The sequence below is a fragment of the Dermacentor andersoni genome, chromosome 3, assembly GCF_023375885.2.
Source record: "Dermacentor andersoni chromosome 3, qqDerAnde1_hic_scaffold, whole genome shotgun sequence".
NCBI lineage: Eukaryota > Metazoa > Arthropoda > Arachnida > Ixodida > Ixodidae > Dermacentor > Dermacentor andersoni.
Window position 1 is genome coordinate 146,040,564 of NC_092816.1, and position 22,219 is coordinate 146,062,782.

At 44.3% G+C, this 22,219-nt stretch overlaps 1 protein-coding gene across 2 annotated transcripts in view; it reads left to right on the forward strand.

Moving 5' to 3' along the window:
- The window catches only part of LOC126525078 (kelch-like protein diablo), a 56,387-nt gene that overhangs the window by 17,968 nt on the left and 16,200 nt on the right, over positions 1–22,219 (forward strand). Inside the window, exons 5-9 of one of the 2 annotated variants that reach the window (XM_050173140.3) lie at positions 5,348–5,569; positions 9,201–9,317; positions 17,430–17,643; positions 19,177–19,321; positions 21,106–21,362. In XM_050173140.3, the coding sequence (XP_050029097.1) occupies positions 5,348–5,569; positions 9,201–9,317; positions 17,430–17,643; positions 19,177–19,321; positions 21,106–21,362 (955 nt within the window). The remainder of the gene's footprint in view (positions 1–5,347; positions 5,570–9,200; positions 9,318–17,429; positions 17,644–19,176; positions 19,322–21,105; positions 21,363–22,219) is intronic. The other variant, XM_050173139.3, reaches the window with a different exon arrangement.

The following is a 22,219-nucleotide window of genomic DNA, read 5'->3' on the forward strand; positions in this document are numbered from 1 at the left end:
AGGTATTTAAAAAAATTTCGGAAATTGCAAAATAAAAAGAAAGCAAACTCTAATTTACAACTCCGTAACTCAGCAATGAAGTGCGATATCACAATTCTATAAACTGCACCTAATAATACATCTGAAGCGGACAAAATTAGTATATTATACACCCGTGTTAAGTATACAGTTAAAACTTGATCTAACGAAACCCGATTTTACGAAGTTCCCGATCTAACGAAGAAATTGCCATTCCCCGGCAAGTACCCATAAGGTTCAGTGTTATCGTCAACCCAAATTAACGAAACTAGCTTGCATTAAACCCAACTTAATGAAGCTTTTCCGGCAATAAATGAGAAAAAAAAAAAAGCTGCGACTTCTTTCTAATTTTGATGCAGACGGGTTTTTCTTTGAGTGTGCGCTGTAACGCTATCGTGTAAAAGCATCTAGGCAAGCTAGATACGGCCGTACATTTATTTTAACAAGGCTTAACGCCGTGCCGATGCACGGAACAGCAGACTTGGCAGTCACTAGTGTTCATACTTACCAGATGGCACTAGAAGCGGCGGTAGTTGGGCCACCCTTGCAACCTTTTTACACGCGCAGGCGTGGGTTAGCAGCAAATACAATGCTGCAGTAACTTTTAGGTGCTGCTATGTTACAATTTTAGATTTTGAAGGTGCGAAAATCCCTTACTCGATTTTCTGAACTTCCCAGTTTAACGAAATAATTTGGGCATGGTCATCACTTAGTTAAATCGAGTTTCAATTGTATTACTAATTTGTGAATAGAACTTTTACAAAACTCTTGATAAACATTGTAAGAAATCTATATAAGCTTTAAATATACCAAATCTGTCCACATTAGGTGCTTTCATGGATGCAGCTTACAGTAGTGCGATATTGTATATGATCTCGGTGCAGAGCTACGAATTTGTAAACTTCATGCATTTCTTTCTTTTTAGAACGAAGCAATATTCAGTAATATTCATTGAAATATTCTGGACATAATTCAAGATTCCACTTCCTATAGTCACTAGAATTTAACTTTCTCTCTAAAATGCAACAAATTTTATTAAAAGTGGTCTAGAATTTGTCTCTGAAAGTCATTTCTGCCTTTTACATGTACTTGAACACGCGCCGTCGGAGCTGGCCCTAAGCTAAAGCTTTCTCTTAAGAAAGTATGCTTCGCAGCCTGTGACTTGCTTCCAGAACTCTTACTTTAGTGACTTTTCTAAAGAGCTGCCTAATTAACTTTTGCTTGGTGTTTTTTTGCTGACTTTCATCTCAATTCCACGTGCTGTGACACGGCGAAGGTTTGTTAAGTAGTACCTGTATTACTTCCACACCTGTCCCTGCATGAATATTGTAAGAAGTGGGCAAACGAACAGGGACAACCAAAGAAGAACACGAGACAAGTGTTTATACTGAACTTTCAACTTGCCCACATCACCATCCTTGTGAGGCAGTTACAATTTAAAACATGTGGATGGGGCTCTCTGCCTGCCACATCTAGTCAGTTCTCACTTGAGGTGCTGTCTCAAGGCCATCGCAAATTAATTGCGCAGCTCGTGCTTTCTTTCATTCTTTTTTTAAAGATGTCACTGTGCAGACAAACTGTGAGCCATCGACCTTCAGATTTTTTTGCCTTTATGTCTGTACAAAAATGTTCAACCGTGTTCACTCGCAAAGCACAGTAATGGACAGAGAACCGACAGGAAGGTTTCGCTTTGCTCTGCGACCTTGCGTGTCATTCTCGCATTGCTCCGCCTCGTCACAGGAACCGCGCTTGGCGATGTGCGTCATTGTGTCTTCTGTCATGACACGACGGGCCTGTCATCCGTTGTTGAGGGCACTGGACGTCATTTGATGAGACTGTCGGGTTTGCCGATTGCTTTTCCTTCCTGCTTATGACACAGTGTCACATGAAATGAGCTTGTAGCGTCCTGTGTATTGCTTCTTTAAAAATCTGAGCTCCACTTCTTTTTGATACCCATGGTGACCAATGTTGAGAAGTTTGCTTGCCCATCCAAAGCAAGTACAATGTGGTATCATGCAGTTTGACAAAAATGTGATTTCTAATTAGTGACAACCACTTTAAGCGGACAGACAGGGAAGCCCAAAATAGTATAGGGGAGGTTACTTATGTTTAACTGAAACGTGGAAATAATTATGTGAATGTAAATGAAAGTGAGTGGAAAGATAACTTGCTTCCAGTGGGAGGCAAACCCTACACCTTCGGCATTATGTGTGTGATGATCAGCCAATTGAGCTACAGTGACAGCTCTCTTTCCGTCTACTGTCTTTTCTGTTTGTGTATGGCTAGCTGGCTGACCTGTGTTGGCCAGCTAGTACGTATATGCCTCTTCAGTCTACCATTTGTAACAAAAACAGAATTAGAACTACCCTTAGGGTTGCATCAAGTATGCACCTTTCAGTCCCCGACATAAAAAAAAAATGTTAGCATGATTGCCTGGTTTGACCATGTACCATTGAGTTGTCAGCTGGCAGTAAAACCACAGCATGTCTCAGGAGAAGCTCCCTTATCTGATGTTGAAGTGCACATACAACAGCGGGTTTTCATTTTTTACGGATGAACGAAGCAAGAGAGGCCATTTGCTTTACTGAACATTGCTAGCTAAAGAATGCAATCTTGCTGTGAATTTGAAACTTGAACTAGGAAGTGGTAAATTTAAAATTTTTGTTTAACATTGTTAAAATGAAATCAAGCTACTGTAACTTTTTCTTATTCTAAGTCGTGATCTACCTTAGCATTTTTAGTATGCATTCATCTGGTTCTTACCACGTCGTGACTAAGATTACAACGATGCAGAGTTCGGTGCACGCCCGCGGTAGTGCTGCAGAAGTCGCGGGGCACCTTTTTCATTGCGGGGTGCTGTTCTCGTCGCGACAATTGCATTAATGAGGCTGACATAACGTGCAGCTTCTATCACTGCCGGACCTAAATCGCCTGTGCCGTCGCTTTCCGTGTCGACCTCATCACTGTTGCTAGCCGACACTTCAGCAACAACAGAGGCAACAATGGTGAAAAGTCCAACCTTGTAGCCGACATCTCTTCGCGGTCGCAGCAACACTGCCGAGCAACTTCTTCGCATTTCAAATGCCATGCACCGTAGTCAACAGCAGATCCCTGTCACGTGCCAGTGCCGACTTCTTTGTGTCATGTTCAATAGCACGAACGATGTCTAATTTTTCTTCTATGCTGAGCATCCGGCTTCTTTTTTATCCGAGCTTCGGCATGACGCAAGTCCTCACTTGCACAATGCCACAACGCCCTCTGGCACGCCACTGAAATGATGTTGGTGTTGATGTTGATTTGGCTTCACGCGCAAACGTGCAGGGCACTTGGAGGCCGTTGTTCCAATCTCTGAGGCTTGTTGTTCGGCCGGGCCGCCCGATGGAGACGACGCACCGCCGTGTTTGTGCAATGAAAAGTGTTAACACTACGTGTTAACCGATACGTACGCAATAAGCTGGTATGGTTTATGTGGATACAAAACACACTATGTTCAATGGCCGCTTAGTCGGGGATTTGACTTTACTACTTTTAAAACGAAACTACTGTTTAAGCGGGTGTGGTTTAACGAGGTTTTACTGTAATTCCATAGAAGAGCAATGTGTAAATGGTCTGTTAAAGGGACGCTAAAGGTTACTATGAAGTCAAGTTAAAGTGATAAACCAATGCTCTAGAACATCTACGGCGTCAATATAATCGCGAACAGAGCTTTAGTAACCGAGAAATGCCTTTACCTCGATTTGAGACCCCCCCAGCGACATTTCGATACTAGCCCGATGACGAAGGCACTCCTCCTCATAACTTGTCACTAGTACTCAAATACTCGTATTAAAAAGATAATTTCATTAGGTTATAAGACGGAAGAAAATGCTACTCGTCTACTTCTGTTCGATTCTAAGAAAAAATAACATTTTGACGTTACCCTTCAGTAGTATGGGTGGTCAAACGGTTTCGTTTTCGCTCGACACTGCGCGCTCGACTCTGCGCCGCGCGCTTTGGAGTTTCAGTTGTTTCGTTATCGCGTCGTGCTGCGCTGGTTCTGCTGGCTCGCGAAACTTTCATTTGGAACGATCAGCAAGAATGCCACATCCATGTGATGTCATGGGATGCACCAACGGTCTGCAGAACTTAGGCAAGGGCAGTTGCAGCGGCAAATCCAACGTTACTTATCACTGTGCCGACGAGTGAACCTCTCTGTTCGAAGTGGTTATGTGCCGTACCTCTGCCACAGCGCGTTGGCAAAGAGCCGAAAAATCGCATAGTGTGCTCGCTTCATTTTCGTCCAGAGGATTACGAGTTCAACGCCGACTTACCGAAGTTGTGTGGAGTGCCTTCCAAAGCAATGCATTCCCGTAGCTCTGTTCCGTCGGTCTTGCCTGCATTCTCCGAAGTGCAAGAACAACTGCAGGTCGAAGATGGGGTGGTGAGTGCGGCATTTGGTTTTCACGAAGGAAAAGCTACAAATGTGCGAATTGTACAGCCATGACATACAGTTGCCGTCGTAGTAGTACCCAAACGATGCCGACAGCGCGAGCCCTCAGCAGCAGTTCACGTTCATCAGTGCTTAAATCACTGAAGTCGAGCCCAGCATTGCGAGCCAATGTGTCGTTGTCAGGGTCGTCCATTACAACGAGCGTCAAAGTTGGCGTCATAAAATAAAGAACCAGCTTATCGTCGCGTGCTTTCTCTTCCGCTAGCCACCATAGTTCCGCTTTCGCGCTGCTGTCGGCTCTGTCTTGGCTCTGTTTCTGGCCGTGCATTTGCGTTTTGCGCAGAAAAGCCGTAGCGCTGTCTGCAGGCGCCGTTTTACTCACCGATGGCGCAACGTCACTGAGACCATGACGTCACCACTCCTCAATCAGAGGGCGGGCGATTTGAACTGTGCTAGAGGTACGCGGACGCTTCAGAACGCATTTTCTCTTAAAACAAGTCTCTTCTTCGCATCAAACAAGCGTTTCGAGGTTTCTGGGATGGTATTTCAACAGTCCACATTGACTTAATATTAACCTTTAGTGTCCCTTTAATAGCTTCTAAATGTGAAGTAGTCCCAAGTGTACGTTTTGGAGTCTGAATCACAAACTGCTGTTACAAATGCAGGTGAACCTGGAAACAGAAAAGCGCATCGTAGTAGTTTCAAATCTATATGCATTTTAATTTACACTGGTAATACTTTCGTTCACACTCGCAGAGTTCCTTTCGTGCATTGTGAAGCGCCTGATTTGCCCTGTATATCTTGTACTCCCCACTCTTGCAAGAGGCCTCCTGGGCAGCACTGTGTTGAAATGCGTAACTAACTTTGCTGTTGCGTGGCCATTCTCCCTTTGCCGTGCAGAGCCTGCTGCCCGCGGCCAGCTTGCTGCAGGTGGGCAGCGTCCGCGAGGCCTGTTGTGCCTTCCTGCTGGGACAGCTTCACCCTTCCAACTGCCTGGGAATCCGCAGCTTTGCCGACACGCACGCCTGTCGCGACCTGCTGGGCAAGAGCCACCGATACGCCCTGCACCACTTCCGAGAGGTGGCGCACACCGACGAGTTCCTCATGCTGCCTTTCTCGCAGGTTCCCCCTCTCTCTTTCTGTCACTCTCTCACTCTTCCACCAACCCTCTGGCTGCACATTCTGGGAATGGAAATGCACAATTTAACAACCCATTAAGGGAGCACAGTCAACTGAAGTCCCGTTATTTCGACCCTTGTGCGACTGCAAAATTGGTTCGAATTGTTCGAAAGGTCACATTGAGAAATGACAGCGAAATTATCATATTCAAATCTTTTAATTCCTAGAGCAGTCTGTTGTCGTCAACAAACTACTTCAGTACAGTATTACAATACTGTATTTACTCTGATCTAGGCCGGCCCCGATTCAAAGCTGACGCCTGAATGTCCAAAGCCAGAAAAAGTAAAAAAACTTACCTCAAATGTAGGCCGACAAGAAAGTGGGGACAGTGTTCACAAATTGAAATTTATTTAATATGAACATGCCGAGCTCTGCGTTGTCATTGCTGCTAGCATTGTCACTGTAGCTCAGACCACACGCACACATGTGGACGCGCGCAATTTTGTGTCCGCACACCCATGCATGGCGCAGACAGCGCGGCACTGCTCGGACGCATCGAAGCGCAGTGCGATCTCGGTGAACAACTCCAGCTCCTCTTTATCACACACTTATTTTCATTATCGCTGTCATCTCTTCGTTGCGGCACATGCAGAAAACGTCCCCTGTTGCCCCCTCTAACGACAGACATTTTTCTCATCGATGCTGAAGTCCCACCTGGTATGAACATTCGATGATGCCTGTGCGGCTAGCACAACTATTCGTTTGAAAGTGACACAATCCTTTCTCTATGGCGGCACGGAACTTTAGTGGCATCGCATGTTTGGTGCCATTACGATAACGCCATGCTATGGGCTACGCCGCACACCAAAACGACACAAGTCAAAATAGCGATGTCACTTGTGTACTTCAGTTGGCTACTGGCGGGGCTAATAGCGGCTGCAATACTGACTTTTCTAGGTGGCGCTAGCTATGCACCATAGTTATCATTTTCAATTACAAACTGGCGTGTTTTTTAGAATCCTCGAATCTAAGCCGACCATAGAGTTTGATATATGATTATTTGAAGAAAAAAAAAAAAAAACTATCGGCCTAGATTCAAATAAATACGGTAACTATATATGTCCTTGTTGGCTAGTGTCCCCCAGACCTCAACACTGTCGTTGCCACTAACAAGGAGGCGTAGCTCAAGGCACAGCGCCAGTCGTCGTCGTCACTGCAGGACAGGTTGCTGCCATCATTGTTGTCACCTGGGAATGCAGTAGTGCCGTCTGCCAAGTTTGTTGTGTTCTCAAGTTTTTGATGTTCCCTGCATGCAAAGGGGCGCAGATGGGGCTCAGATTAACCGAAGCTTTTGTGTTTGAACTGAACAAAGTATCTTCAAAGTTGAAGAAATATCTACCAAATGCTTCTTGCACATAAAGGGATGACACTTGACAAGTGTAGATGTGTGGGAATGTCTGATGATTTCATCCTAAAGTTGGTCTTGAAATGGTACACCCATGGCCATCGTCCACGTTTGTGATGTTATTGTGCGGAACAAAATTTGGCAGCGTTGCTTAGCAATAAGGCTGGGAACAAAGATGTAGAGAAAATAGCTAGACTGCCACAAGTTTTTTCTGCCTGAGCTCACGAGTGTCGGCTGCAGCGATTGCAGGAAGGAGTGAACCAGCTTGTTGAGGAGTTGTGATGCATTGGCCTTCCGAGTACGAATACTGAAACTGGCTCGTAGAAACACGCATTACAGTAAATTACCGATGGCACTCTGACACTTGCCAGTATTTTGTTATGGAGTTTGAAGGGCTTGAACTCTTATTTTGTGCAAGAAAGAACACTAATGAACAATGGTAGGTATGTCAAAACTCCTTTAAAGGGATGATCTCAATTCATCCAAAATTACCTTTTGGGCATTTGACGAATGTGTGTCGTAAAGTACATTTTGAATTTGTTAACAGGGACTTCTACAAACTGCATATAGAACAGCTTCGTAGTTAATATTGGGTGTAACAGATGGCAGTATAGAAGTGTGTCCGTCAACTTTGGACTACCCACCGAAGCAGCTTTGGGCGGCATAGCTTATAGCCACGAGTCCTAAAACTCTGAGCACCATTGTGGTAACTTTTTTTTTGGTTGGAAGTGTTGGCTTTTAAGGGGGTTAACTCTTTCCGTACCACGCCCACTGTGCGTCGTTAGCACGCCAACAATGGTTTCAAACGCCTCTTTCGACACCTTCTGCACCGCTCACGGACACAGTTCGCCATCAGACGCGAAGGAGGGCAACTGTATTTTTGTTTTCTGAGCCGTTCGATTTTTTTTCTCTGGAAACGGTAATTTTTGAATGCGCTCCAAAGTTTTGCGATCGTCGAAGTAGGAAGCAAGAAGAATGGCTGCCTTCGGGAGCACTGCACGCGCTTCGAAAGATTGCAGATCTCGTGATTCCACGGCATCTGCAGCTCATTTTATCGATGGATCGTGCAGCAGCATCCGTGAGGATGCTGCCTTTGCGTCAGACTTAGGCTCTGAGAACGATAATGCAAACCAGCCCGGAACATTGGCGGCCACGGCCCGGCACCCCAAACTGTAGTGCTCGCTGTTACAATTTTTGTAGTGATACCTGTTCAATTTAAAATTATGATTTTTTTTTTTTTTTTTTGAGATAGTGCCCGTCAGACGGCAATACATATTGTGCATCTCATAATTTTGTTACATATTTTGCTTATGTACAAGCTTGTCTTTGCAAACTTTGTTGAATGTTATCCCACAATCTTGATTCTGGCAATTTAAATCTGTTTTATGACATATATCGAGTTAGTAAAGCCTTTATGCATGAAAAGTACATTCATTCTGCTTTTTGTTTATGTCTTACATAAAATATTTCGTGAAGTAGTTCGTTCAGCAAAAAACAATCTGGCATAACTTACAAAAAAAGCGTATTTTCCTCATGGTAGGGAAAGAGTTAAGGGACACTGAACAGAAATATTACGTTAAGCTGGATTGGCAGATTGCGTTTGTGGTGTTGCGAATTGTTCACTGTTTCTGTGATCAGAGCTTTGGTGTGCCAGTAATTATTTCAAAATTGGCAGTGCCACCTTGAAATTTCATCAATTCCTCATGACATTGTACTTGTTTGTTGGTTTTATTTATTTATTTATTTATTTATTTATTTATCCATCTATTTATTTAACGAAAACACTGTCAGGCATTGCAGAGGGGGGGGGGGGGGGGGGCGAATGCCAAAATACTATGCTAGAAATAATACTCGTGAAGCGAATATTGTTTCATAAATCTTGGAAGCATTTACGACAGGTCAGTTAAAAGTCGGAGACAATGGAGCATACAGCACCGCAACTTTTATGGACTTTCCGTGCACTCAAATGGCTGAACTGCACAGAAACACCATTGCCCAATCCATTGGGTGGGTCGTGTTGGGTTGCTCAAGATGGCATTGTGAGTCTGTATATACACAGCAAGGTTTCATGGTTCCAAAGCAGACATGTTTCTGACCTTCATTTGGTTATTTGAGGCAGGAAATCACCATCTCGGATGTGGTCATTGGTTAGACTTGCATTGAAAGCAACTGTATGGGCTCTTCGTGCTGGCAACAGTGTGTGAAAGTGGCTCCTTGCTCTGCGTGCAGGTGGAAGACCTCATCTCCAGCGATGAGCTCAATGTCTCCTCGGAAGAGTTGGTCTATGAGGCCACTGTGGCCTGGATCAAGCACAATCTACCCGAGAGGGAAAAGTACGTTGGCAAGGTGAGGCTCTTCTCACGTCTCCTTGTGCAGAAAAATCGCCTTGTGCAATTAGTCCTGACACCACTGTTTATGCATCCTACTGTCAGTAAACAATAATAATCTCCTCCTGCCTGTGCTGACCCTTGGCGGCTTGCAGTTTAGGGGTGTTAAATATTTGGCTCAGATGTTTAATGCCGGAAATCATATTTGTTGCAGAATTTTTATGAACAATGCGGCGATACTACTGTATGCTCTGAAGCTTTTTCACATAACACTACGTTATGTGTACTCTGTATTACTTTATTTTGCATTAATGCTAAGTACTGTTAGGATAGCTTGACTTAATCGTGCTCGGAGGTAAAATTTAAAGCAATGCAGATGGTCGGTGCCAGTATTAAGACATTATTTTAGCATCGTTTTTCAAGGGGAAACAAGACCACAGAAATGCTTTGATATTTATGGGAGCTTCAGCACCAGAGAGTTATTTGTGGATGTCATGGCTGACAAGGAAAACAGTAGCACGAAAGAAGCAAGGACTGCGCGCATTCCTTCTTAAACAGGGCAAATAATCGCGAAGCTATAACAGAAATTGCATATCAGGGTATGGTATACAAGACCGCCAAAGAAATAGCTGATGCGTTTGCTGATTTCTTCTTTAGCAGCGAGCTACAGCCACCTGCGCATGACAATCCTGTGCCCCAGCGCCTGCCACATTCTTTCTTTTTATTTCGAACTACATCACAGGAAGTTCTAAACATTATAAACAACATGAAAATAACCGGCGCCGGCATCGATAAATTACACCCTTCCCATATAAAATTAATTGCACCCCTAATAAGTGATGTCCTTGCAGTAGGCATGTGCGAATAGTGCTTTTTCACTTCGAAGCGAATACGAAGCGAATAGTCATCGAATTCGAATAATTTCGAAGCGAAGCGAATATTTTCGAATCGAAGCGAATATTTGGGACTCCTAGTACACAACAGAAAAATTGATGGAGTGACAATGATCTCTGCTGGCTGTTTTATCAGTTATATTTTCTGAACCATTATAAATGTGAGGCAATGAGAAACAGACATGAGGCATGAGACCTTTTCATTTTCAATTTATTCAGACCACTGTGCACTGCTCACCCAGCCTTTCATCCTAGTGCATGTTGCTATGTATAAACACTAACTGCTCAACATGCTCGGGGAGAAGGTGTTCTCTTCTAGAGGTGACCACATTTCCTGTTGACGAGAACAACCTCTCACTTGACACTTGGGTTGCTGGCACTGACAGGTATAGCCGACAGTGGACAGTGACGGGTACTTGTCTTCGCCGAAATTTTTCCACCACAGGAAAGGATTTTCCAAGCGGGGCCGAACAGGTGCATGGAGGTACTCCTCCACCTCTTCCATAAGTCGCTGGGAACCAGTGCTTGAAGTGGTGGTAGAGGCCAAAGCTCCAAAAACATCCCACACATCACTAGAGACAGCTTGTGCAGGTGCACTGGGCTCTTCGCTGTCTCTCCCCTGAGGCAGGCTCTTCTCCACAGCTGAGCAGAGTAGATTTTTAAGCCACCGTTTCTCACTTGTGGTGTCGTAACAAACGGCTTTAAATCGGGGGTCCAATGCTGTGCTCAAGGCATATGTCACCTGCAATTTTATATCAACAAACCTGGACTTCATGCTGTGAAGGAGGTTTCCTGCAAATGCAGACTCCTCCCCACAACGCTGTTGTTGCTGAGTGAGCAGAAGTTGCATGCAATGCACTAGTGGCACCACTTGCGAGAGAGTTGGGTGCTTTTCGGAGCAAGACTCTCTTGTTGCATCATCAACACATTTTAGCACTGATGTGATGGATGCCATCAGATGCCATTCACTTGAAGTCAGGTTTTCCAATGTGTCTTGTTCCGACAGATTCAAGGAAATTGGTACACGGAGCTTTAAAAGGCGTGACATCATTTCATATTCACTGTTCCATCTCGTCGCAACATCCTGAATCACTTCAAGGGGCTCTAAGCCCATGCTAACCTGAACCTCTTTGAGGCGACTTCTGGCTTGGGAACTTCTCTTGTAGTGCCCTACAATTGCTCGGGCCTTGACACACAGCTGCTCAAAATTCTGAGTGTCCTTCTTTGCACACTGGATGCACAATTGTAACGTATGCGCGAAGCACTGTATACTTGTCCATCCCGTTCGCGATGCGGCGCCCAGGAAGTTTCTGGCATTGTCAGTGACAATGAAAACTGGAACATCTTGAGGCAGTCCCCACTCCTTTGCCAAGTCAAGGAGGATGCGCTTCAGGTTGTCAGATGTATGGCCTTCCGGCATGTGTCGGCATGCAAGGTGATAATTGTGAAGCCGGAACTCTTTATCAACGAGATGGCATGTAAATGAGACGTAGCTATCCCCGGGCCTAGACGTCCACCCGTCGGTCGTCACCGAGTAGCATGGGGTCCCGTCAGTGAAGTGATTGCGCAGCTCACTTTTGATCCGTTCTTTTTCTTTGGCGTAAAGTTCTGGCACGACACTCCGAGAAAACGTAGTCCTCGATGGGACCTTGTACTCGGGCACTGCTGTGTGCATCAAAGACAAAAAGCCTGGCTCCTCAACGATGGAATAAGAGTGCAAGCCAGTGGCCAGGAACTGCGCAACCTTCGTTGTTAACGTTTTTGCGCGCTGACTGTCACCTTTCAACGTCGGCTTGAAGTAGCTACAGCTAGCAGCACTTGCGTCCGCCTTGTTGGTGCCCGTCGTCTTTTTCGGGCCTGCAGGCTTTTTTGAGCTTTCGGCAGCACGGAGCTTCTCGAACTGCTTGAATGGATCAGGGTGACGCTTTAGGTGATTGACGAGGGTGGTTGTAGTGCCCGTGGGCATCTTAAGGCGCATCTTGCACGTGCGGCACGTCGCGTCACTGGCTCCGCGATCGAAGAACTCCCAGATGGCACTCCGGAACACCCGCTGCGCCGATTCGTTCATGGTTTGGCTACTTCGGCTGTGCGCGCAATCGAGCAAAATGAACAACTAACGCGTGACTGAACTTGATAACTCGAAGCGACGTACACATCCGGCGACCACGTTTGCACGCGCAAGCCTAAAAAAAAGAAGCTATAGAAAGCACATGGTTGCTTCACCAAATACCTGCTACCGCTAAGACAAACTTTTTTTTTTATTTGTCGGTGTTAAGGCGATTTATGTTATATCTTACAATCACAAGGTATAATATGTACTTTTAGGTAGATAAATACCTACGGATATTACGATGACGTTACAGTTACGTTACATTTAGTGCCAAAAATGCAATAGCAAACGCTTTCTTTAAAACTTCCGAAGAGCCATCGCTATCGTTATCAATATTGTTTACGTTCGTGAATTCGTATGCTAGGTTCAAAGCTCGGTCACGGCCTTGTTTCTTTCAAGCGGTCTCCGTCAGCAAAGTAGCATGAAAATGCTCTACCCAGGGTAGATATAGAAAGACAAAGTTGCAAAAAATGTACGCGTACCGATATTATTAAACTTCGAAAGACTTCGAAAATATTCGAAGTTTTCGAATAGCCCTATTCGAATCGAAGGTCGAATCGAATATGACATTATTCGCTTCGGTATTCGAAAGTTTCGAATATTCGCACAGCCCTACCTTGCAGACATAATCAACGTCATGTTTAAATCAGGCAGTTTCCCACAAGAGCTAAAACAAGGCAAGATCACACCAATTTTTAAGAAAGGTGACCGCTCTTTAATTTCCAATTATCGCCCCATCTGTGCATTACCATTCTTTAGTAAGGTAATCGAAAAGCTAATAGAAAAACGTTTAACTAATTACCTTACAAAATTTAACATTCTCTCACCATTCCAATACGGCTTTCGCTCGGGTTACTCGACCGAAATGGCTCTCGTTGCTCTAACCGATCAACTAAAACTAGCTATCGATGAAGGGAATTATGCAGCTTCAGTGTTTGTAGATTTAAGCAAAGCGTTTGAGAAAATAAATCGCCGCATCTTATTTCGTAAGCTTGAATCATTGGGAATCACCAGCTCAGCGCTCTTGTTACTACAAAATTACTTAACAGACAGAATGCAAGTAGTAACCATTTCAGCCGTTCATTCTAAAACCATGTTCACTAATATTGGTGTGCCCCAGGGTTCCATATTGGGTCCGCTTTTATTTTTATTATACGTGAATGATCTGCCTAACTGCCTGTCCTTTTCGAAATGTATACTTTATGCAGATGATACTACTATTATTAATTCCAATAAATGTATTACAACCTTAGTATCTAACCTTAATGGCGACTTACACAGCCTGCTGGAGTGGTGCCAAACTAACCAGCTACAGATAAACCAGTCTAAAACAAAATTTGTTGTATTCAGTTCCCACCAACGAACACTTCACTCCATTCCTCCTATCTTATTGGGCGGAAGTCCTATCCCTGCAAGCTTTTCATGCAATTATCTTGGCATAGAAGTAGACAAACATCTTAAATTTACTCAACACATAACCAAACTAAAACAGAAGATTTCCTACAGGATTAGGGTACTTCTAAAAGCACGAAACATAATTGACCATCAAATATTACTATCATTATACTTTTCATTTATTCATTCCCACATTAATTACAGCGTTACTTGCTGGGGAAACACTTACGTAACCAATTTAAACTCATTGCAAATTCTACAGAATCAGGCTATTAGGATAATTACATTTAGCCCATGTAATAACAACGCCTCATATCTTTTACGAACTAATCACATTCTTACAGTCACACAACTCGTTAAATATAATCTAGGTACCTTTTTGTTCCGTCAAATCAATTATACACGATGCGATAGCTTGTTACCACAGTCTTCTCTATTAAATACTAATATTACCAGGTTTGCAATAAATAGGAACTTCATTTTACCTAAAATCCATACTAATTATGGCAAACAGAGTGTCCATTTTTCATCTATCGCATTCTGGAACACACCACCAATTTGCATAAAAACACTTAAAATTCACGAATTCAAGAAACAACTAAAAGATTACATTCTGTCGAATACTCATGCCTAGTCCATACTCATAACCAGTCTTTCAGGGTGCCTTCATTTCATTTTCATTGCCATACCGTTAGGTTTCTGTTTTTGCCTCACATATACATTTGAGTTAACAAATTCTACTGTGTTTGTCACGTCATCTACGCAGTTACTTCATCAGTTGTCAACGAGATTGTGTTACAGTGCTTTTTTTTTCATGACATTTATGCATATGTAATTCTTCAATCATGGTATTCATACTAAAACCTGTAATTTTTTAACAATTTGTTGAAAACTGCTGTACTTTTGTTTTATTACGTTTACTTTGTAAAGGAGGTCCCATTGCAGTCTTTGACTCCGGGACCTCCTCCTGAATATTAACAACTTGTAATCATTCTAATAATCTCAATAAAAACCGATTCTGATTCTGACTACGCATGACCGGTGCTTACACTGTCCTTTACACAGTCCTGTGTAGTTGTCTCGTCTTTGCTTTTTGTGTGTGTGTGTGTTTGTGTGCGCGTGCGTGCGTGTGTGTGTGGGCACGCGCGCGCGCTACTACTGTTTTTCTTCTCAGTTATAAATAAACTCTCCTAAGAAAATGTTTTTAAGGGAATGTTATATTGTCACGTGGTGGTGACGTTAAGAACACAGTAGCAATACTGTGAAAGGCAAAACTAGATTTTATTGGGCGAACCTGTGCCCACAAAACAGGCTACACTTACAGCACAACGAAAGCGGCGAACACAGTCGGTGATCGTCGAAAAATCTGATCAGCGAGTCAAGCGCGTCGGCTTTTATACAGCAGTCGTCGAATGTTCCAGACTAATCGTTCGGACCCGCGTACCTTCCACCAAGTTCTACACCATTCGCGTCACACGATGAAATCAGATAACACAACGTTCGGCGACAACAGATAGCCGGGTAGAAGTATCGATAACTTTCCAGAAACTTCGGATACAAGCAGGCGCGTCCCGCGCTGTGCGATTACATTTGTTAGGTGGCGAAACGTGGTCGCCCGATAAAGATAAGTACACGTGTCAATATTCTTCTGATTATAATGCTTCTCATGTTGTTTTTCTTTTTTATAATTTTCTCTGAGTGTTTCAAGAATGTTGATACACGCGCAACTTTTAAACTGAGCAAAGTTGACATTGCTGTTCTTTGCACCTCATGCCTTTTTTTTTTCCATGAACGCAGCATAGTGAGTAAAATGAAAGCATAAGTGAAAGGTGCCATATGCATTACTGTTAAACTTTGATATAATGAAATTCTCGTTATAACGAAGTATTGCATTCTTTACAAGTTCTTGTCTATAGAACACCATGTACTTTGAACCTCAATATAACGAAGTGTGTTTATACACGATTTCAATGTAATGAAATTTCACTGTCACCAAGGCCATAAATAGAAACATCGTGGAGGCAGACGGTCAGGTGGTTTAATTACATCTGGCCACTACAGCTAATGGTAACGCGATCAAGTGCACGTGAGGGAGGAAGGGAGGGGGGAGCGAGTTGGTGCATCTCCCTTTCTAGCGTCGCTGTGGCTACGCTTGGTTGAGCGTGCCCATGCGCCCTGTTGTAGAGATCGTCTGCCATGTGTGCAAAGGCTTGGCGAGCTGAGATAGCTAGGCACCATGCGCTGTGCTCCCATGCATTTAGTGCTGGCGATTGCATATTGTCGAGTTTTAGAGACTCATTCAAACTAGAGGCCAACAAAGCGTTCGCTCCCTGCTGCCAGCGCTTTTGAAGACAGTGTCGTCCTACTGCAGGCCACACTATGAGCCACGAGGCCGGAGTAAACGCGAAAGCTTGGCTGGCTTCGCTTTTTTTACCACCGACGTGAAGATATCGTCAGCATGGCATGGAACCATATCTTTCATCACCAACTCACAATTCAGCAAAATGATTTTGTTTTTCTCATTCATATTTGCTTTTTCCGAGTGCCGGATAATTCAGAAAATCTTGCGGCCCCTTCCGTGTAAGAAAAATCCACCAGCGACTTTAATTACTTGTGTAAAAGGTCAAATAATAATATATGGAAATTTCGATATAACAAAGCCAATCACCGATTTTTACCAACTTCGTTATGTCGAGGTTTAACTGTAAGGCACATTACCTGCTAAAATCTGATCTTGCTGCTGACACTATGACCTGCAGTATGCCCATTGCAACCAGGTGAAACTGTTGTTCACACTTAAACTGCAACTTTGCACAGTCGCCACAGTGAAATGGCTTTGGTCCTTGCTGGGTAGATTGTCTCCAACATACTGTGCACCTCACATGGCAGTAGTGATTGTTCATCCTCTGCAAGTGCCTCGGATTCATTCAGCCATGCTGCTCTGACAGTCGTAATTCGGGACATTGTGGTATAATGACACAGGATACGATCCGTGCAGAAAGTTTTGTGTGGTTCGTTGCAGGTGGTCATGTAGTGAGTAACACAAATATAATTGCACAAGATTTCTCTGTTTGTCTGAAAAACTATGTTCTCTTGGATCAAATCGAGGGGCCTTGACGCAAGCAGCATCCTACCTACTAGTGTCTGCTGCAGTATTCAGTTGGCGTTCAGCAGTGATGAATCTCGGATGTGGCATTGTAGTATGTCTACAAAGGCCAGTATTCTCTGAAAAACTAAGTAGGTATCTGATTTTGTAAATTGAACTATTGAAGGAGTCACTGCTTGATTCATATTTGCATGTTTGAGTACTTGCCCACCTTTAATTAGGTGTATTGTCCAGCTAGTTATGGAAGCTTAGCTCGCACAAAATATCTTTGAACATGTGGTGCAATAAAAAAAAAAAGCTCACTCTTCTGCAAATTGGATGACCAGAGTTATGAGCAATGCAGCGTGTTGAAGCAGTATGCTAGGTATTTAATTAAAACAAGTTGAACGGGTCATCTAATGCATAGAGCAGATAACCAAAGGTCCATAACAGAGCGGCTTCCAAGGAAAGGGATATAGTTGAGAATGGCAGTTGATTTTTAGGTGAGATAAGATTAGCAAATTTGTAGATGTAAGATGAAGTTGGTTGAAGCAAGACAGGAGTAAGTGCAGATTTTTGGGGGAGGCATTTGTCCAGCAACGGACACAGAATATGATGATGTCATTGCATGTGTTGGCCCCGTTGCAGCTGCTGCAGCACTGTCGGCTGCCGTTGATGCGTCGGGAGTTCCTGCTGTCCAAGGTGGGCGAGGAGCCGCTGGTGCGCTCGAGCGAGGAGAGCAAGGACCTGCTCATCGAGGCCATGCGCTACCACCTGATGCCTGAGCGGCGCGCTGCCATGGCTGGGCCGCGCACCTCGCACCGCAGGCCCGAGGGCCTCCGCTCCTACCTCTTCGCCGTCGGTGAGCCCCCGCAGTCTAATCCCGGGGACCTTGAGCAAAAGTAGAGCTGCTTCCCGTTCGGCAGTGCAACAATTGGCATAGCTCAACCTTCCTTGCAAGCTTTCATTTCAAAGCGAAGCTTTCGTTGCCTACCTTCATGGTATTGGACGTGGATCAGCAGCAGGGTTCTGGGTAGATTTCTTAAACTGATCGGTACCTTATTGGCAGGTCACTTGATAGACTCAGCAGGTGTTTGTTTCATGGCTGTACCTGGCTGCCCGCTAGTTAAAGACTCTTCTAGAAAGGTTTTACAACGGGGAAAAAAAGGAACCTGCGCAGTCCTATCATCATTCATTCATGACTGTATCTGTTGAACCCAAATCCTAGTTTCATTGGGGGCAAAACTGGCTACAGTTGAAAGGCCATGTTTAGCAAAGCTTTCTGTGTGGCGTCCGAAAGTTTAAATGCCGTGGTTGGTGGTGCCACTACATCACATTTCTCCACACGCATCTGTAAGGGCTGCCACCGTGGCTGAGTATGGTTGCAGCAAGCATTCGTCGCTGAAACGTGCCTCACAAGATGCAAGGGAATACTGTGCCACATCTCTTATCATGTCGTGCCATTTCACCTTGCCAACTCCCCAAAGCTTTGCTTACACCGTTTCCCACAGTGTGTGGTGTCTCGCAAAATTTTTGTAAACACACTGCATTGAGAGTTCATAATGCATTCATACTGTAGATATTCTACATGAAGTGAGCAGATATGTGATTAAATATGATCTTTATTGCCATTCACTTTCACTGGGCAATGCTAATGCAAGCTTGAATTTCATGTACATTATGAAATGGACGACACACAGCATTCGCTAATGGATGTCTTTTTTTCTTGAAACAAGGGAATATACATATTGCACTCAAGGCAACAGAAACAATACACATGCGGCTGCCATGCATCCTTTGACAAGGTGGAGAGAAGAAAGGCGGAGGGGAAGGCAGGGAAGTTAACTAAACATTGTCCAGTTTGCTACCCTACATGTGGGGAGGTGGATGGGGAAGCGAAAGAGAGAGAAAGATGGGAGTTCAGAATCTACACGTGCACTGGACAAGGCACAGCGTTCCTACAGTCGGGCACTCAGGTTAGTTGCTTTCAGCTACTGTGAAAAAGCTTGTGTGACAAGGTTGAAATCAGGAAACGCCACCATCATCAACAGACATCTGCATCCATCACCTCATTGACAAAAGAATCATGAGATATGTGAGCATGTCGTCAGTCACCTTACTTGAAGAGAAAATTTCGTATGCGTAATCCTAGTTATTGTGCGAATATAATTGTCCGTTTAATACTTCATAAATGTTTTGTTCTTAATTCCTTCTCTGTAATAAGTTCATGTGCTCATTTCAATAAACAAAATCGATTGTTAGTCATGGATTCGTCATCTTAGTCATCACTGTGAGTCGTCTGTTCTTTCTCTTATTCCCGCTTCTGTGCTATTTCAGTCAGTGTTACATAGCCAACTACCCCACACCTTCTTGTGTGCCTTTTCTGTCCTACCAGGTGGAGGCTCACTGTTTGCCATCCACAGTGAGTGCGAATACTACAACCCACGCACAGACCGCTGGAGCTCTTTTGCACCTACCATCCACCGGAGGTCTCGAGCCGGCATCACCGCACTGAACCGAATGCTGTACGCCATTGGCGGGTGAGTTGTCTCACTATCCTGTTGATTGCCCTTCTGACAGCAGGTACCTCCAGTATACACTTCGACTTAACCCTGCCATCTGCTAGCTGCCTGGTTAGCTCGGATGGCAGAGCAGCTGCCCCGTAAAGGCGGTGGTCCCAGGTTCGAGTCCCGGACCAGGACCAATTTTTCTTCAACTGCGAGGCTTTTCTTTCGAGGAACCCGTATGGGTTTCCTTTGTAGCAATTGCTACGTTTGGGTGGATGTCTCATTTTCCGGACCCGCCGTGGTTGGCTATGGTGTTGGGCTGCTGAGCATGAGGTCGCGGGATCGAATCCCGGCCACGGCGGCCGCATTTCGATGGGGGCAATATGCGAAAACACCCGTGTGCTTAGATTTAGGTGCACGTTAAAGAACCCCAGGTAGTTGAAATTTCCAGAGTCCTCCACTACGGCGTGTCTCATAATCAGAAAGTGGTTTTGGCACGTAAAACCCCATAATTTAATTTTTTTTTTTTATTTAAGTCTCATTTTCTCTTTATTGACCTCTATAGTGAATCTCGTAGACCATGCTTCTTCGCACCAGAAGCGACTGCAACAACCAAGAACGCGTCATGGCAGCCATGACATTACAGGTGCCAGTATCCGTATACGTTTCTTAAAGGTGCTTGTGACTGCATACCAGGGAGAGTAGAACTTGTATGACGTCATGCAGTTCGCAACAGGAATGTTTGTTGGAAGTCATAGTGGTGCAAGGATGGCGTGCGGCGAGTCTCGTCATGCTAGGCCAAGTGTAGCAAGATGCAATGCAGGAACATGCACATTAAAATTTGCTGGAGAGCGCAATACTCGTATCACAGGGCAACACGATGAGTAGGCAGGCAGAATGTAGCTATGGTCATTGCAGTAATATAGTGCGACGTGTAAGGTTAAGACTGGAAAAGTGGTGTAGTGTTTAGTTGCCCAGTCGTTGTCTTTGGTGTGATGCACTGCATTTAAATTTTTGTTACAGAACATTGTTTGAGTGATACTCTCAGTGTTATTATCATTCTCTAACATTCAATGGAAACCATTTCGTGGTTGTTTTAACACCTTGCAATAAGGTGCGTTAATTTAGCAGAAAAGTGCTTCAAGCACTGTGCACTCAAATGGTACATAGCCGGCTGCACTTGATGACGCTCTTACTGCAGGCATTGCAAAGCTCATTTGCAGTGATGCCTCATGAAAATAAAATGAGGTACTTAAAGAGGCACTAAAGAGAATCACGACATCAAGTTAAACTGAGAAACTATATTTTTAAACTCTTCGTCAATTTCACAGTAATAGGTTGAATGTTAGGAGCGTAAATAAAGATCAAAGTTAGGAAATTTGGTGCTAGTACGCCACTGTGACATCATGGATTTTTAAGTATTTATTAATAGCTGGGCCATTGTGTTGCAGCGAAACTTCTCGAACCTTGTCAAGTTTAATATTTGGCTCATTTATAATGCAATGTAGTACATCTTGACTGATGAAAGAATTAGTTAGGCCTGAACTCATTCCGTCAAAATCCATGACATCATGCTGAGCTGGTGCAGAATCTTAAAGGCGGCATTGCTGCCCGTTTTTCGTTTTAGCATCTTTTCTTACTTGCCAAGCTTCTTTGTGTGTTTAGTGGTTTTACTGGTATTGTAGAAGGGTAATGTACTATTACCCTTCAGATGAATTTTTCTCTTTAGCCACTCTTAATTAAACCAAGAGCATGTAATATAAGTGAGATTGCATTTTGCTCAATTTTGCCATTGTCCTGTTGATCCCGTCTCGCAGCTTCGACGGCACACGAGACCTGTCGTCAGTGGAATGCTACGACCCTGTGCGTAACACATGGTCACTGCTCCCGGGATTGGGCAGCCGACGCAGCTGCCTCGGAGTGGGAGCCCTGCGTGGTCTCATCTACGTGGCTGGTGGCTACGACGGGACGTCCTGCCTGAGCAGCGTGGAACAGTTTGACCCCCTCGTTGGTGCTTGGACCTCCGTGGCTGCCATGGAGTATCGTCGGCGATACTGCCGCCTAGCCGTCCTCGGTGCGTCTGCTGTCCGTGCAAGAAACATTTTTAAGCAGACGGCTTTCTTTGGCTCTTTCATCTGCTTTTGTTGTGGGCCGTTGGTAGCTGGAGCTTGGGCTTTTACCGCCGATACAAAGGCACTGGTGAAAAGGGTGTGTGTGCTCGCGCAACAGAGTTGCTGCGTGGCACGTTTGTTGCCGAACACCCACAAGCACTCTTGAGACGCACGTGCTGTCCACCTATACTAGTGCAGCAGACGTGCTGATTAACACCCGTGTTCTCCACGAAATTATGCAGTGAAACAACAAATGCTATCTAACTGTCCTCATTGCAACAAATACGCACCGTCAAGTGCACCATTCCTTTAATATAGTGAGTAGCTATCTTGAAGCATTTGGTTATTCGCTTACATTGACAGTCATTGTCAATGGTTTTTGCACAAATTTTCTTTTGCGCTCTTTTTTTTTTAGTACAACTTTTTTTTTAGGAAGTACGATATAGTTGCAGTCACAAAAGCCACAGATGGAGTTAACGATAACGTACAAGAATTTTGGAGGATTAGTGAACGACTGCAGTGTCTGTCAGTGAGGAACTGTGACTATAATTATGGTAGATAAAACAAATAGATTTTCTTTGTGCAGATTGGTTAATCTTTTGTTAAAATTACAACGCTTCTAGTTCCTGTAATTCACGACCTTAACTCTGCTGAATGAATGCACGGTTGCACAGCTAGAGTAATTGCTGCGTTTTGGTAACACTACTCAAGACTCCCACGATAAGAAGTTGCTCCCTCATGCCATATGCAATCAGTACCAACATCAGCTCGTAGGAGGCTGTCATTTAGCAGGTCACCTAAGCTGAAACTCTCCTGCTGC